This window comes from Thalassophryne amazonica, chromosome 6 (genome assembly GCF_902500255.1).
Source record: "Thalassophryne amazonica chromosome 6, fThaAma1.1, whole genome shotgun sequence".
Classification (NCBI taxonomy): domain Eukaryota; kingdom Metazoa; phylum Chordata; class Actinopteri; order Batrachoidiformes; family Batrachoididae; genus Thalassophryne; species Thalassophryne amazonica.
This window is the reverse complement of record NC_047108.1, coordinates 31,477,562-31,495,342: the sequence shown is the minus strand read 5'-3', so window position 1 is coordinate 31,495,342 and position 17,781 is coordinate 31,477,562. Positions and strand designations below refer to the sequence as shown.

Sequence of the window (17,781 nt, the reverse complement as noted above, 5' to 3'; positions counted from 1 at the left end):
AAAGCACCTGTATAAATAGTTTTTCTTTGCACAAGCATTTTTTATTCCCTTTGTCAGCCATGGTTTATTTACTCTTTTCTTACTAATTTCTATTAATTTACAGTTTTTATTATATGATTTCATTAATATTTTCATAAATGAGTTATATGCTACATTAACATCACTGACATAAACTTCTTCCCAATTTTGATTTTTAAGATCATATTTTAATGCCTCTAAGGCTTTTACTGACTTGTCTCTTTTAAAGTTTATAACAGTTTTTTTCTTGTACCTATTTTTATATTTAAATATTGAAAAGACTGGTAAATGATCACTAACATCTGTCATCAAGATCCCATTCCTGATAATTTCATCTGTTCTATTTGTAAATATATTGTCGATTACCGTTGCACTTTGCGATGTGATTCTGGTTGGTTTTGTTATCAAGTGGAATAACGCCAAACTATACATTGAATTCACAAAATCAGTTATTCTTTGGCAACTGGAGCTCTCTATGTTAATGTTAAAGTCTCCACATATAAAAAGCGTTTCGTTTTTAATTTGATGGAATAACTATTATTCTATCTGTAAATTTCACAACACAAGTGTCTGGTGCTCTGTATACACAACTGATTAAAATATTTTTAGATGTTTCATGTACAAGTTCCACTGTTACAATTTCTATGATGTCATCCACAGTTGTCATTTCTTCTACAATTGTACATATCAGATCTGCCTTTATGTACAGAGCAACACCACCACCCCTTTTATCTCTTCTGTTCACAAAATACAGCTCATATCACTCTATTTGAACATCAGCCATGAGATCATCATTAAGCCAAGATTCAGTGATTGCAACAATACTAAATCTATTTTTAAACTGATTTAAATAATCTTTTATTTGCGACATTTTACAATACAAGCTTCGACTGTTTATATGTAAGAGTGACAGGGTATCTTCTGCAATTTTTCACTATTTAGCTGTTCTACCGTATAATACTCACAATCGTTTTTAAGTGAAATATACTTTCATCAATATTAGTGTCTATGTCATATATTTTATCATCTATTTCCATGTTTGATCAGATTTTTTTTTGTTGGTCCAATTACCAACAGACGTCATATTTGATTGTCTATTCAGGTCTGTATTTCGTAAGGTCCTCCATGTTTTTGATTTGTATACCGTTTGTTCCTTCTTTTACTCTAATCCACACTCTACAATTCCAGACCCATGTAGCAACAATGTGCTTCTGTTTTTTTAATAGTCTTGCTTCCCTAGCAATATCTGCATTTTTTTTTTTGTTAAATGCTCATTTATATAGACACTTGTTCCTTTCAAATTCTTTGCCTGTCTTAATACTTTATTTTTATATTTTCTGCTTGTAAATCGTATAACAATGTTAGACAGTTTATTTTTTCTATCTTTAGTTGGAACATTATAGCAGTCTGATATTGTGTCTTGATGGATGTCAACACCATTTTGATATAAAAAGTTTGTAACTTGCTGTTCCAATGATTGTTGTTCTTCAGGTGGTGCATTCTCCCCACTGGTTCCACCAGAATCCACCACCCTTGCATATGTCCGATGTCTTGTTTCTAGTCCAGATATTATAACATAATTTTTTCTAGTGAATTGTTCAAGTTCATCTACACGTTGTTCAAGTTTCTTAATGATCTTGTCCTTCTCTTTAACCAGTTTTTGGAGTTCTTTAATCTCCACCGTCAGCTTGTCTAAATTAGACATGTCTTTTAATATCTGGTTTATTGAGGTTTTTATCTCCTCTATATTTTCCTCAAGTTTCTCCGTTTTCTTGGGTGGTGCCATGTTAACTATCGTGGCTTAGTATGGCCACTGTTAATTGCAAAAAACAATTTTCACCCGTAACCTCCACCACCACAGGTCCGGTCACCGCACACCAACCCTCCCCGTTGCTAACCTCGTTCACAGGCGCCCCCAGCCTCGGTCGTAGCCGCTGCCGAGGTTGATGATGTAATGACAGCCATCTCCCCAGTGCCTTTATCTGACATGCAGCCCCATATCATCAATGACTGTGGAAATTTACATGTTCTCTTCAGGCAGTCATCTTTATAAATCTCATTGGAACGGCACCAAACAAAAGTTCCAGCATCATCACCTTGCCCAATGCAGATTCGAGATTCATCACTGAATATGACTTTCATCCAGTCATCCACAGTCCACGACTGCTTTTCCTTAGCCCATTGTAACCTTGTTTTTTCTGTTTAGGTGTTAATGATGGCTTTCGTTTAGGTTTTCTGTATGTAAATCCCATTTCCTTTAGGTGGTTTCTTACAGTTTGGTCACAGACGTTGACTCTAGTTTCCTCCCATTCGTTCCTCATTTGTTTTGTTGTGCATTTTCGATTTTTGAGACATATTGCTTTAAGTTTTCTGTCTCGACGCTTTGATGTCTTCCTTGGTCTACCAGTATGTTTGCCTTTAACAACCTTCCCATGTTGTTTGTATTTGGTCCAGAATTTAGACACAGCTGACTGTGAAAAACCAACATCTTTTGCAACATTACGTGATGATTTACCCTCTTTTAAGAGTTTGATAATCCTCTCCTTTGTTTCGATTGACATCTCTCGTGTTGGAACCATGATTCATGTTGGTCCACTTGGTGCAACAGCTCTCCAAGGTGTGATCACTCCTTTTTAGATGCAGACTAACGAGCAGATCTGATTTGATGCAGGTGTTGAAAATTTACAGGGTGATTCCATAATTTATTCCTCAGAATTGAGTGAGTCCATAGTTTTTTCCCCTCTGCTTGGTCTGAAAAAGTAACCGTTACTGACTGCCACAATTTTTTTTTCTTGATTTCTTATGTGTTCTTATGTGTTTCTTAAAGCCAGAAAGTTGCCATTTGAAATGACTTTAGTTTTGTGTCATGTCTGTGATCGGCTTTTTTTCTACAAAATTAAACAACTGAATGAACATCCTCCGAGGCCGGTGATTCCATAATTATTGCCAGGGGTTGTATAATTTGTACTTGTTTAATTGGTATGCCAATGCAAACCATCCATCCATCCATCCATGCATGCTTGCATACATACATACACACACACACACACACACACACACACACACATATATCAGAGTTCTAGCTAGGACCATTTTAGTGCCGGGTAATTTACGTGATCACGGGTTACTGCCGGGGGTCCAGGGGCCCCCTGACAGGGGTCAAGTGGGCGGAGCCCCCTGAAGCTATAGGGTTTTATACCTCTAAAATGTTACTGCCAAGGCCTATTTTAACTAATATTCAGTGGTTTTAGGTGCATTGAAGCAGGAATAACAGACAAAAAAAATGGACATTTATGTTGTAATATTTGTAATATCAAGTTCTTTTTTGCATGTTTCTGTCAAAGTCTAAGTTAATAAAATGAATAATGCTGAAAAGGTCATAAATAATGGTTAAAAGGTTAAAAACATGAATATTTGATGGACATACTATTTGTGCTAGTCTTCAAGAATGACACACTGTACCTTTAATCCAGTGAAGCAGGCAGTTTTTCTGTTGTGACAGCACCCCCCCGCAACCAACCAACATTTCTGAGTGGGATTGCATTACTTTAAAAAAGTAAAATAAAAATAATATAAAATTGCTGACATGAAAACATGTCAAAAGGTCTAAAACATGAAAATTATTATTATTTGGTTGATATTGCAAAATAAAGCAAAACTACTACTCTATACGCTTGAAATACGATCGAATTGGTACATTTTCAGCAACATTTCAGTTCATTTCTTGGAAAATCTGTGATAGGTGATGTAGCCAATTTGAACCAGAGAGCCGGGCGGAAATTTGCAGTACTGGGCGGTGCCGTAGCTAGAACCCTGATAGAGAGAGTAAGAGAGAGACAGTGAGAGGTAGATAGATACACATTCATTGTTATACACATTAATTAAGATCCTATTGTCTTATTTACAATTTGTACATGTTCAATCAAGCCCTTCTGTTTTGTTATGTGATAATTTCACAAGGAGCACAATGGAAATAAGTGTTTATGCTTTATTGTGTTATCCATGTATCATCGATATATTCACCTTAATATAATGGCTGAGTGGATCCTTGTCATTTCATTGGGACTTTACATGTCACATGACATGGATTATTCATCCCATTTGTGTTGCGTTGCATTTAGTGTGCAAATTTGGTGCCATTCACTGTGCAAGTTTGGTTCCATATATTTTGTACCATTACATGCTGCAAACCCTGCCCAAGCACACACTAGTGGTGGTAGTATTTAGTTAAACATAGTGGAGTTTGTTTGCTGACAGTCAACGATTTGAAGGAACTAATTCTAATTGACGTTGCTAATTCTTCCAACACAAAAACATAAATCCAACACGTTTTAAGCCGTCTAGAGAGCTGTTAAGATGAAGAGGATAGTTAGTATGAAAAGCTGGACAAATTTCTGACGTGATTTTTCGCTGGAGTGAGGAAAGCAGACAGCAGTCTGACAAAGTTTGTGCACGGCATCACGGACTACATTGTTAGGATTTATTTTTGCAAGTTGACTGAAAATAATTTTGGACTCCTATTTGAAGTTCGTGTTGGACTTTTGACATCAAAGCAGCAGCGATGCACACCAAAATGTAAGTCCCTCTTCTGTTGTTTATAAATTAATAAAACATCAAATGACAAGGATATATTTTCACCGCTGTATAAAATGTGCCATTCAACGAGGCTTACCTGATGAAATATTCGTACCACTGAACTCATAAACATTCATTATTTATATACTGATGTTGCAGAATAAACACAATCAATCAATCAATCAATCAATTATAGACAATTTTTTTTACCTTTTAATGGTGTCTGCAGGAGGGTGTGCATGTGTGCATACATGAGCTTTTGAAAAGAGCAGAAGTTAGCTTTGCGGTCAAAGCATGTGATGTGCGTGCAAGCTGATGTCCGCGAGATGTCTTGTAAATCACTCCAGAGGCGTGATCAAGTTACAACAACAGCGTTTTCAGTTTTAGAAGTGTTTATTTTTCGTGAGGTTTTACATAATATGTGGGAAAGATGATAAATTTACACAGAAACACAGTGGAATTAGCAGCCAGGGAGACGAGCCAGTGGTGTCACCACAAAGACGTCGCAATATGTCTTGTAAATCACTCCAGAGGTGTTACCAGGTTACAGAAATAGCGTTTTCAGTTTTAGAAGTGTTTGTCACTAGCTTTTACATACTATATAAGAAATATGTTAGATTTAACCAGCGAGACCAGCCAGTGACATCACGGTACCTCTTTACTCTGAACGGCTGTCATGAACCCCCCCCGCCCCCCCCCCGGCATTCAACAAAACGAAACATTTTTGCACGAAAGGGACAAGAAGCCACCAAGACACGCAGACATTCCAGAGTTCTAAGACTTTGTGACTGTGAGTGGAGAAATTAAGCATTGTGTAATGTCTGACTGTTGTACCATGTGCTACTGCACAGCCCGACCACCACAAAACCACGTCAAAGTGGTGAAAAACAACAAAAGCTGAAACCCAAAATTTTCAAAAATTAAAAAAAAAAAAATTTGGAAAATTTTTGAATTATAGAAGCTCTGAAATACAATCTGGGGCTATTCCATACAATAAACTGCGGTGAGTGCAGCACCCATTTTGGTGAGAAAAACTTGAAAAAGTTTGAAAGGGTAAATGAAAATAAACTTCTTGGGGCTATAATAGATGAAAATATGAGTTAGAAACCACACATCCAATATATACAAACCAAATGACCAAGACGTGTTTCAGTGTTAAAGCAAAACATGTTCTGGATCACAAACCACTCCACATCCTACACTGTTCCATTGTCTTACCAGATTTCAATTACTGTGTAGAAATCTGGGGCAAAAACTACATGAGTTCAATAAAATCACTAACTATTCTTCAAAAAATGTCAATACAGGTTATTCTTTTTAAAGTTAACAATATTAAAATTAACAGACATAGTAAAATTCCAAACAGCACAGATCTTGTACAAAGCAAAAAAATGAACCTTTTACCAAAAACATACAGAAATTGTTCAGGGCTCGAAAGGAGGGATATCAATTAAGAGTACAAAGTCATCAGTACAAATAAGAAAAGATTCTGCATTTCATTATGTGGGGTGAGCCTGTAAAACTGAGTGAGGAGTTAAAGCAGTGTCCAAACATTCAACAGTTTCAAACAAAATATAAAGAATATTTTCACAGCATACAGCGATGAAGTGGAGGTGTGCATTCACTTGGTGTTCACAGGAAACCGTTATTGATTATTTCTATTTATTTATATTCATTGTTAGTTGGTTTTATCTTTTCTGTTGCATTTTGTTTTATCAGGTTCTTTTGGTCTTTGTCTTTTTCTAAAGTTGTATTGTAGTATTATTATTAATACTATTGCTGTTGCTGCTATTATTGTTATTATTATTATTATTATGATTGTTAACAGTAGTACTTTTAAGGAAGCAAGGAAGGGGTGGGATTCAATAAGTTTAGACTTCTTCCCTCTCCTTTTTGAACGAACTTTATGTTCTCTGTTGTTGTTTTACTTTTTATTATGTTATGATTACAATACATACATAGAAATAAATGAATATTACAATTTGTAATGCACTGACTCTTTAATGCTAACTTTAACATTGAAAATGCTATAGACATGATAATGCGTTAGCATCTCTCCTGTTTTTAAGTTATAAAATAGAACTATCAACAGTTTCAGAAGACCATAACAGGTCAGTTTTATATAAAAAGGTAAGTATTACTCACAGACATATGCTCTTTAAAATTAAGGGAAAAATTAAGAGAATAAGGACCCCGCTCACGGCTCAAAAATCCTGAGGACCCCTTACTAGCTGCCCAAGTTGCCTGATGTAAAAAAACTAAATTCAGCACTGAAAGTTTCCTGAGCTTCCTACACTGATCTCAAAAATGACCCAAGCAACTGGCAAAAAAAGCGGAAACTTGCCGTAACGCAGAGATTTTTCATCCCTGAAAGTCGAGGAGCATTAACAAATTTTTGGCAGTATTCAGATCCATGAGGACCAATGGAGCCCTTGCAACCAGCCATGTCGGTACGAGTGGATATACTAACATCACTCATAACAAGCAAGTGTCACCTCTGGGGCAGTCATCAATCAGAGTGAAGCTGCAAATAAAATGTCTCCTTCACCAAGACATCACTCACCACAGAACAATACCCAGAAGACAGTTCATACCTCATACACCTGAATCATACGGTGATATTTGACACCATTGGAAGGAACCTGTCTGCTGCAACAAATGGCACTCCGTCAGCATGCTGACCAAATGAAAAACAGGTGTATCACCCACAGCCATCTGGCCACTTCCAGGTCTTCACACCCGAGACAAGGTTTTCCAGGTTCCCTTGACAACGGTGGAAGATGGGTACCCTTGATTAGAGAAAGGATGTTCCAGGTGCTCACCAGCATGACCTGCCTCAGATTTAGACAACGACTCCACCTCAGCAGTTGCCACCCACCAAAGAAAAGACACATGGTACTCTCTTGTAGTTTTGTCCCTTCCAGAGATGAGGTTCCCTGCGGCTTTTGCCCTATCCCTTTCATAATGTGTGCCACTCTCTGATGGAAGGCAGCACAAGGGATTTTCATTTCTGGTGCTGACCTCAGCCGAAGTGCCAATCCTGCCATCAACCCCTTAAAATAGGTTAACTGTAGGCTGGAGGACCACTGTTGCTGGATGCACAATGACATCATTCCCAGAACACTTACATAAAATACATACCAAACACTGCAGAATAAAATTTGAAAAACTAATTATAATCTCTTTGTTAATTCAGTTTGCATTGTTTTAGCTTTTTTATTGTTATGTTGTTATTGGTGCTGTAAGAATGCCGTAATTCCTTAATGCAGCAGTCATTCCCAAATTGACGAAACCTGCACCACACTTGGAAATATGAAAACCTTCTGCGGCCCACCTATATCTTTAGTCACTATTTTGATCGGTGCATGAGATTAAGAGGATTTATTTATATATACATAAACATCTGCATTTTTTAATGACTTCCCACAGATCAACGTTTGAAATAGCCCAATTTTGTTTTATTTAAAATGTTAAATATTTTTGTGATATTCTGTTATGATTGTGTTGAAATTATCTGTATGGAACTTGCAACAAATTAACTTTTAAGGCATCTGATGTATTGGTTCCTTTTATGAAGAACAGCCAGAGAAGGCATCACAATGATCAAAGGCATTTTTAATGACTGAGGCACAAGTGGTAAACCTCAAATGGATTCATACTTGCAGGAACAAACATATCAAAATGAATGCAGCCTGCACTTCCAGCAGAGGCTCCCTGTGCTCTCAGAGTTTTATACAAACAAAGTGCCAACAAAGCAGCTGAGCCTATTTACTGGGTTTTATGAGCATGATGGTGCAGTTGTGATTTCAGATATTCCATCCATGGTCTGACGGTGTTTGCATGTCACAGTGAAGTATAAAATATGTCATTGCTGTGAATATTATAAACCAATTATAGGTCTGCAACAGAGGCATGCTTGAGAAGGTGGAACATGCAAAATCCTCTTCTAAATGCTGTCATTTTTTATGAAAAAGAGAGAAACATTTTCGTTCCTACTCTCATCTATGGTCATGACGGTCGGATCATGAGCAAAAGATCTAGATCACAGGTACAAGTTGCAAAAATGGGCTTCCTCAGGAGGGTGGCTGGTGTCTCCCTTAGAGAGAAACTTGGCCATCCGTGGGGAACTTGGAGTAGAGCCACTGCTCTTTTGCATTGAAAGGGGCCAGCTGAGGTAGTTCGGGTAGCTGGTAAGGATGTCTCCTGGGCGCCTCCCTAGGGAGGTGTTCCAGACATGTCCAGCTGGGAGGAAACCCTGAGGAAGACCCAAGACTAGGTGGAGAGATTATATCTCCACACTTTCCTAGGAACACCTTGGGATTCCCCAGTCAGAGGTGGTCAATGTGGCCCGAGAAAGAGAAGTTTGGGGTTCCCTGCTGGAGCTGTTGCCCCCTCGTCCCAGTTCAGGATAAGCGGATGAAGACGAGTGAGTAAGAAACATTTTTGTGGGTTGATGATTTGATGAGAAGATTCTCATCCATTCGGCTGTTTATAGCAGCTCTTCTGATGGCAGCTGCATTGTTTGTGTAGACGTGGGCAGACCACCTGATCAGAGTTTACTTCTGAGAGCTGACATCATTTTCAGTGGTCATACGTGCACACACAATGCTGTGATCATCAGCCTGAGTTCACTTACAAGGAGGAAACAGGCCCACTGTGAAAGCACCAGTACCAACACAGCCAAATATGTTCTGACTTTGAGTTTGAAAATCTTAAATATGTACATCATATATATCTGTGGCTCATTTGTGTTTGGTACTTATACAGTACATTTGGTGCACAACACCTGAGCAACTGCGATAGTAGAATTTTGAGATTTGTAACTGCAGAGTCAAGCGGTTGCAGTTAATGACTTGTGTTTGTGCTATAAAATTATCTGCGGGGGAAGGAGGGAGGTGACAAACGGATTTGTGAGGTGTGCAAATCATTGCATGAAATCCCATGGGTGCTTTAGGTGTGGAAATGATACGGTTACGTGAATGTGGTTAATACCATATTTACTGCAGCAACTGAAGCAAAACTGGGAGTGCGTGATTTAGTTGGTTAATGCTGCATTTATACATAATGACGACAAGTCACAAATGCCACGAAGTATACATTCTTGGCCACTGATCACAAATGTGATGATTCGGGGCAGAGGCGTCAGGTGTCCTCAGGAACTGTTGCAACCTGTTACCACACGTTACGATTAATGGCACGTGTTGCTGGAGAATTATCAGGAACCATTACGCATGGTCAAAAATAATGTTACGCGTTGTTGCGCGCTATTGCACGGAACAGCGCATCGTTACATTCTGTCACGCTGTGAACAAGGTGAATTGTCTCCACACACACACACCCATATTCATCAAACCGTTGCTAACAATTCAGATCGCTCCAGTTTTTCAGAAGAACTTTGTGACTGCATGCGTAGTTGGGCTCTGTGCCATGGAGTGGTGCAGAGAGGAAGAGGAGGAGGAGGAGACGGACAGAGCCAGATGTGTGGCTTCATGCGGCTCTCGTCTCGCGCGTTTTCCCAAACATCAGGCACATGCAGCAGGTAGAACACCTGCAGGAGCGCCCTGAAGAGCACTGAAATGACACTTTTAGCCGACTTGGTGTCAGCAATCAAACTGAATGCGGTGCAGCAGGGTTTAATTGTGCACGCGCTTCTTCCTCCACCGAACTGGAGGAGGTGCAGAGATGTCTGGCTGCACGTGTCTCCTCTCGCTCCTCTGGATCCTATGGCTCAGACCCGTTCTCCCACTCATCGGTTACAACAGCAGGTGGAACACCTGCAGGAGCGTCCCGAGGAGCTTCAGCAAGAACTGTGGAACGACATTTGGCTGACTTCGCATCATTGTTCCTCTTCGGCATACTGCATCAAACTAAACACTGTGGAGCCAAGTTTAATTGTGTGCACGTGACAGAAAACTGATTTGTCGTGGCGCACAGTGAAATGTGACGCCGCGTTACAAGTCGTGTCAAAACTTGACAGTTTCCGTGTCACTTCGTAATAACGCGTGATAGTCTGGGCTCCAAGAACCATCACAGGAACCACTACGAACATTGTCACGTTCTATTAAGGATCAATACTCATCAAGACGGATCAATACGCTCAGTTGCGTCCTCTACGACATGAGACGAAATGATGTTGGTGTGTGACATTCGTGGAAGATTATTTGACAGCCAAAAACATGCTCCACAAATATCAAGAATATCACGCACCAACACGCACTATTAAGAAACCTATTCAGATGCGTTAAGTAACGTTAAGAATGTCAGGAATGTGTCACAAATGACAGAAAAATGACATTCGTAACACGTCTTGCCTATGTGTAAACGCACCATTATGATTTGTAGAAAAGCATTTGTGCACCTCTAATGAAGAATTTCAAAAGATGTACCTGTGTTGCTTTGGGAGAGGGGAAGATAATCTGTGTGACTTCAAATTTACTGATACATGACTCTAGCTTCACACTACTTCATGTCCACAGCAATTTTGACATAAATTCAAGTACACTGGCTTTAGCTGCAGCTTGGCCCCTGTATATGGTATCAGCTGGACGTAGGTGAATGAGGCTGTAATATTACATCTTACCCAGAGAGGACTCTGCAGTGCTGGTCTTCCTTTCATTGTCACTGATATCCTGGAGGTCTGCAAGCAGGTTATTGTCCTCCAATTTCTCTTCCTTCAAAGCTATAGTCAACAATTTGATTGTGATACACATCCTCTAAGAAAAAACTACTAAAAATTTTTCACTTAGTAATAAGAAAAATAAAAATTATTGCTGTCAGTCATTTAAAAAAAATGTAACTAATTCATTTTAAAACATGTGATTACCCCATTCTCCTATCAGAGGGCTCAGAGCGCTCCATGCAAAATTTTGACTGCAGAGGGGGTGGATCGATGCACAAGCATGGCCAATATCATGTACATCAGAATGCCAGTTTCAATAAAATGTCTAATTTCATCACAAATAAAAAATATATCACTAATAGCTCTCCTGATTGCGTCCAATTTTTGTCCTTTTGTCATTCATTAAATATATTTCATGTACACTGAACAAAAATATAAACACAACACTTTTGTTTTGCTCATATATTTCATGAACTGAACTCAAAGATCTAAACAACTTTCTATACGAGTATACTTTGCTGAGATAAACCATCCCACCTCACAGATGTGGCATATCAAGATGCTCATTAGACAGCATGATTATTGCACAGGTGTGCCTTAGGCTGGCCACAATAGAAGGCCACTCTGAAATGTGCAGTTTTGCTTTATTAGGGGGTCGGGGTTGAGAAAGCCAGTCAGTGTCTGGTGTGACCAACGTTTGCCTCACACAGTGCAACACATCTCCTTTGCATAGAGTTGATCAGGTTGGAACATGCTGTCATATACGTACATTGATCCAGAGCAACCCAAACATGCTCAATGGGTGAAATATCCAGTGAGTATGCTGGCCATGCAAGAACTACGATGTTTTCAGCTTCCGGAAATTGTGAACAGATCTTTGCAACACGGGGCCGTGCATTATCATGCTGCAACATGAGGTGATGGTCATGGATAAATGGCACAACAATGGGCCTCAGGATCTTGTCACGGTATCTCTGTGCATTCAAAATGCCATAAATAAAATGCACCTGTGTTCACTGTCTATAACACAGACCTTCCCACATACCATAACCCCACCTCCACCAGAGGCCACTTGATCCACAACAGTAGCACCAGCAAACTGCTCACCCACACGACACCACACATGCTGTCTGCCATCTGCCCTGAACAGTGACAACCAGGATTCACCCGTGAAGAGAACACCTCTCCAATATACCAGAAGCCATACAATGTGAGCATTTGCTCACTCAAGTCAGTTACGACAACAAACTGTAATCAGGTTGAGACCCCGATGAGGACCACAAGCATGCAGATGAGCTTCCCTGACACAATTTGTGACAGTTTGTGCAGAAATTCTTTGGTTCTGAAAACGACTGTTGCAGCAGCTGCCCAGTGGCTGGTCTTAGGCAATCTTGGAGGTGAACATGCTGGATGTGGAGGTCCTGGGGTGGTGTGGCTACATATGGTTTGCGGTTGTGAGGCTGATTGGATGTACTGCAAAATTTTCTGAAATGCCTTTGGAGACGGCTGATGGTAGAGAGATGAACATTAAATACACGGGCAACATCTCTGGTGGACATTCCTGCAGTCAGCATGCCAGTTCAATGTTCCCTCAAAACTTGCAACATCTGTGGCACTGTGCTTTGTGATAAAACTACACATTTCAGAGTGACCTTTTATTGTGGCCAGCCTAAGGCACACCTGTGCAATAATCATGCTGTCTAATCAGCATCTTGATATGCCACACCTGTGAGTTGGGATGGTTTATCTCACCAAAGGAGAAGTGCTCACTAACACAGATTTAGACAGATTTGTGAACAATATCTGAGAGGAATGGGTCTTTTGTGTATATAGAAAATGTTTAGATCTTTGAGTTCAGTTCATGAAAAATTGGAGCAAAAACAAAAGTGTTGCGATCATATTTCTGTTCAGTGTGATTTCATATTAATTTCAGGTGGGCGTTTAACCAACTTTCTTCAAAAAAGGAGGGAGGCTGATGTTTGGCCCTGGGCCCTCCAACAGGCAACTATGGTAATTAATGAAAATTTAATGAAAATTAAAAAAACAAAAAAAAACAAATCACCACTCAAATCTCAAAACATAAGCAGGCTCTCAGAAACACAGAAACAGAAAGTGTGTGTGGGTGGGGCGCTAGAGGATCTGAGGGGGGTGGGGTTATTTCTGTTACATATGTCACAGAGGTGTTGAACAAGCTAGACCACTCATATATTCTGCTTAAATCAGGAGAATATACAGTAGTGTTCAGAATAATAGTAGTGCTATTTGACTAAAAAGATTAATCCAAGTTTTGAGTATATTTCTTATTGTTACATGGGAAACAAGGTACCAGTAGATTCAGTGGAGTCTCACAAATCCAACAAGACCAAGCATTCATGATATGCACACTCTTAAGGCTATGAAATTGGGCTTTTAGTGAAAAAAAGTAGAAAAGGGGGTGTTCACAATAATAGTAGCATCTGCTGTTGACGCAACAAACTCAAAACTATTATGTTCAAACTGCTTTTTTAGCAATCCTGTGAATCACTAAACTAGTATTTAGTTGTATAACCACAGTTTTTCATGATTTCTTCACATCTGTAAGGTATTAATTTTGTTGGTTTGGAACCAAGATTTTGCTTGTTTACTAGTGTGTACCATTTTCCTCAGGCTTTCAAAGAGAAAAGCATATTCAACAGGTGCTGGCTTCATCCTTAAATAGGTGACACCTGATTCACACCTGTTTGTTCCACAAAACTGATGAACTCACTGACTGAATGCCACACTACTATTATTGTGAACACCCCTTTTCTACTTTTTTTTTACTAATAGCCCAATTTCATAGCCTTAAGAGTGTGCATATCATGAATGCTTGGTCTTGTTGGATTTGTGAGACTCTATTGAATCTACTGGTACCTTGTTTCCCATGTAACAATAAGAAATATACTCAAAACCTGGATTAATCTTTTTAGCCACATAGCACTACTATTATTCTGAACACTACTGTATGTGAAAAGTCTCAGGACATCTCCAATGTCTAGGACTTTGGAGATGTCAAACATGAAATAAACACTTGCAAATGTTAAAGACATAAAAACTGATTTGGAACAATATGACCCTTTAATAATTATCTTATTGAATTTAAGATCATTTAATTTTTAAATCTGTCCACTGAACAATAAAATCTGGATGAAAAACTGAAACAAACATTTTTAAACAGTTTTAAACCTGTAAAGCTCCCTGTGGCGTTTTAATTAATGATAATTAAAGCTGAATCATGTGGACGGTGAGGACGGACAGTCTTCAATGAGACATCTCTTCAAGATTGAGTGGAAGTCTGGGACAGTAGCTAAGGAGTGGAAAACTGCGGTGGTGTCCCCATGTTCAAAAAAGGAGACCAGAGATTGTGTGCCAATTACAGGGGCATCACACTACTCAGCCTCCTTGGTAAAGTTTACTCCAGGGTGCTGGAAAGGAGGGTTCGGCCGATAGTCGAACCTCTGATCGAAGAGGTGCAATGTGGGTTCCATCCTGTCCGTGGAACAACTGACCAGCTCTTCACTCTCACAAGAATCCTGGAGGGTGCCTGGGCGTATGCCCATCCAGTCAACATGTGTTTTGTGGACTTGGAGAAGGCGTATTATTGGGTACCCTGGAAGATACTGTGGAAGGTGCTGCGGGAGTATGGAGTGAGGGGGTCCCTTCTCAGGGCCATCCAGTCTCTGTACTCACAAAGCAAGAGCTGTGTTCGGGTGCTCGGCAGTAAGTCGGACTCGTTTCCGGTGGGGGTTGGCGTCTGCCAGGACTGCACCTCGTCACCAATCCTGTTTGTGATATTCATGGACAGGATATGGAGGCGTAGTCGGGGGGGGGGGGGGGGGGGGGGGGGGGGGGGGGAGGTGGGTTTCCAGTTTGGTTGGCCCAGGGTCTCATCATTGCTTTCTGCTTTCTGTGGTCCTGTTGCCTTCATCGATCTGTGCTCCAACACTCGCTGGATCAATTCGCAGCTGAGTGTGAAGAGGCTGGGATGAGGATCAGCACCTCTAAATCTGAGGCCATGGTTCTCAGCAGGAAATCGATGGATTGCCTACTCCGGGTAGGGAATGCGATCTTGCCCCAAGTGAAGGAGTTCAAGTACCTCGGGTTCTTGTGCATGAGTGAGGGGACAATGGAGCGCGAGACTGGCCGGAGAATTTGCGCAGCAGGGATAGGTACTGCATTCGCTCTACCGTACTGTTGTGACGTAAAGGGAGCTGAACCAAAAGGCGAAGCTCTCGATCTACTGGTCAATCTTCGTTCCTACGCTCACCTGTGGTCATGAGGGTTGGGTCATGACCGAAAGAAATAGATTGCAGGTACAAGTGGCCAAAATGGGTTTCCTCAGGAGGGTGGCTGGTGTCTCCCTTAGAGATAAGGTGAGTAGCTCGGTCATCGATGATGAGCTTGGAGCAGAGCCACTGCTCCTTGGCATTGAAAGGATCCAGTTGAGGTGGTTCGGGCTCTGGTAAGGATGCCTTATGGGTGCCAACCCAGGGAGGTGTTACAGGCACATCCAACTGGGATGAGACCCCGGGGAAGACCCAGGACTAGGTGGAGCGATTATATTTCCACACTGGTGTGGGAATGTCTCAGATCCCCCAGTCTGAGGTGGTTAATGTGGCCCGGGAAAGGGAAGTTTAGGGTCCCCTGCTAGAGCTGCCGCCCCGCGACCCGAGCCCAGATAAGTCGTTGAAGATGAGTGAGTGAGAGTAAAGACTAATCGGTCTCAGAACAGACAAAACTCACACATCTGAGGTATAATGATGACAGTTATTAAAGCAAGTTACTTTGGTATAGAAAGTATTTCACAGTATTTCACCTACATGTGTTGCTGACCAGAAGGAAACAAAAAAAACATTTTTTGGTCTTATCCGGTTGTTTAAATGGTGTAAAAAAAAAGTTTCCAAAGGCACAGACATCCAAACCAGTTAATGCTCTCAAAAATGCTTTTCATTTACAGACCGAGTCAGTGACACATAAAGGATCAAAGTGCAATTAATCAATATAAAAAAGTGTTATAGGTGGTGTAATTAATGAATCTAAATGAACGCATTATTTTGACAGCCATAATAATAATTCATACTTTAGCAATCCCCTTAAGGAAATTGTGTCTCCACACTTAATCCATCCTAAACACAGACATTTTTGAGTAGCAATAAAATACATAAAAATCATTTAGACACTGTGAAAGAATAAACTCACATGCAGGTTTGCGCAGATCGCTGTGGTCAGATCTGTCACGGGGACCACGCACAGGACTGCGGCTGCGGTGACTTTGTTTTGGCTTGTCCTCATATTCCTCAGGTAAAGCCCGGTGGTGAGGCAGTGCTAATGATGTAAAATGTTACATATTAATCACTGAAATACATTTAACTTAACCATACGACATAAGATAAGAATGAGGACCAATTCTATTGGAGATTTTTGTCTTCTTGTCACATGATGTAGATACGGTGCCCCCAAAAGTATTGGAACTCTTGGTATTTCACACATTTTAATTTGTTTATGCCATTTCTAATACAAAAAAAAATCAAAAAATAAATCAAAAAATACAAAGAATAAAAATTTCAAAACTTAAAGTCAAAGTGAAAGCAAATCTCTACACCTTCACATAAATTAATTAAAAATATAAACGCCAAGATGATGGGTTCCATAAGTAATGGGCCCCTTTGATATAATACCTGTAAATAATCAGTTTTATTGCCAATTTTCTTCAGATAAGTCAGGGGATGGATACATGAGCATTTTCAAGCCACTGACTATGCCTTGGACTTTATTTACTTCATCAATGAAGAAATACAAACAGTACAGCACTCTATGGTAAATGTGTGTGGAGCAGATACTTCTCAAAAACTGAGTGACTGTGCAAGGAGTGAGAAAAGCCACCATACAACCAGAAGAAGTTATAGGTTTCTGTGGCTATGTTTTCGTGTACCTCGTGTGCGCTCTGAAGCGGGAAAGAATGCCTTTAGTTTCTCAGTTCTCTCTGACTGAAACGTTCTCCAATCCGACCTGAAACTGTCCAGACTGACCTCCTTGAACACCTTGTGGTCTATTTTACGAGATCGCAAATGGGATTCGTTTTAAAATGTATAAAGAGAAATGAAAATATCATGAGGTCTGACTCACTTGCAAAGAAGTTACAAGAAAAGAATGCCAAGGATTTTTGGAAAGAAATTAAGAAAATAAATAGCTGTAAAACATCAATACCAACCAATATTGATGGTGTTAATGATGTGAAAGGAATCACTAAGTTATGGCAGGAGCACTACAGCGAGTTATTCAACTGTGTTAAAAGTAACACCTTTGTAGTGGGTAACATACATAGTAGTGAGGATGTGATTGTCTTTCCACAAGAAATACACAATACAATTATGACACTGAAGGACAACAGTGCATGTGGTATGGATGAGATATTTACTGAACATTTGAAATATGCCAGTAGGAAACTCTGTCCATTACTTTCTATGTGTTTTACTGTTTTTTTAATTCATGGTCTTTTACCTAATTCAATGTTATCTATCATACTAGTACCCATCATTAAAGATAAAGCT

At 39.9% G+C, this 17,781-nt stretch overlaps 1 protein-coding gene across 4 annotated transcripts in view; it reads right to left on the bottom strand.

Moving 5' to 3' along the window:
* Nucleotides 1–17,781, bottom strand: part of cdk11b (cyclin-dependent kinase 11B) — a 121,636-nt gene that overhangs the window by 66,666 nt on the left and 37,189 nt on the right. For all 4 annotated transcript variants that reach the window (XM_034171934.1, XM_034171932.1, XM_034171931.1 and 1 more), the window contains 2 exons: nucleotides 16,430–16,555; nucleotides 11,174–11,272 (listed from right to left, as the gene is read on the bottom strand). In XM_034171934.1, coding sequence (XP_034027825.1) covers nucleotides 11,174–11,272; nucleotides 16,430–16,555 — 225 coding nt within the window. The remainder of the gene's footprint in view (nucleotides 1–11,173; nucleotides 11,273–16,429; nucleotides 16,556–17,781) is intronic.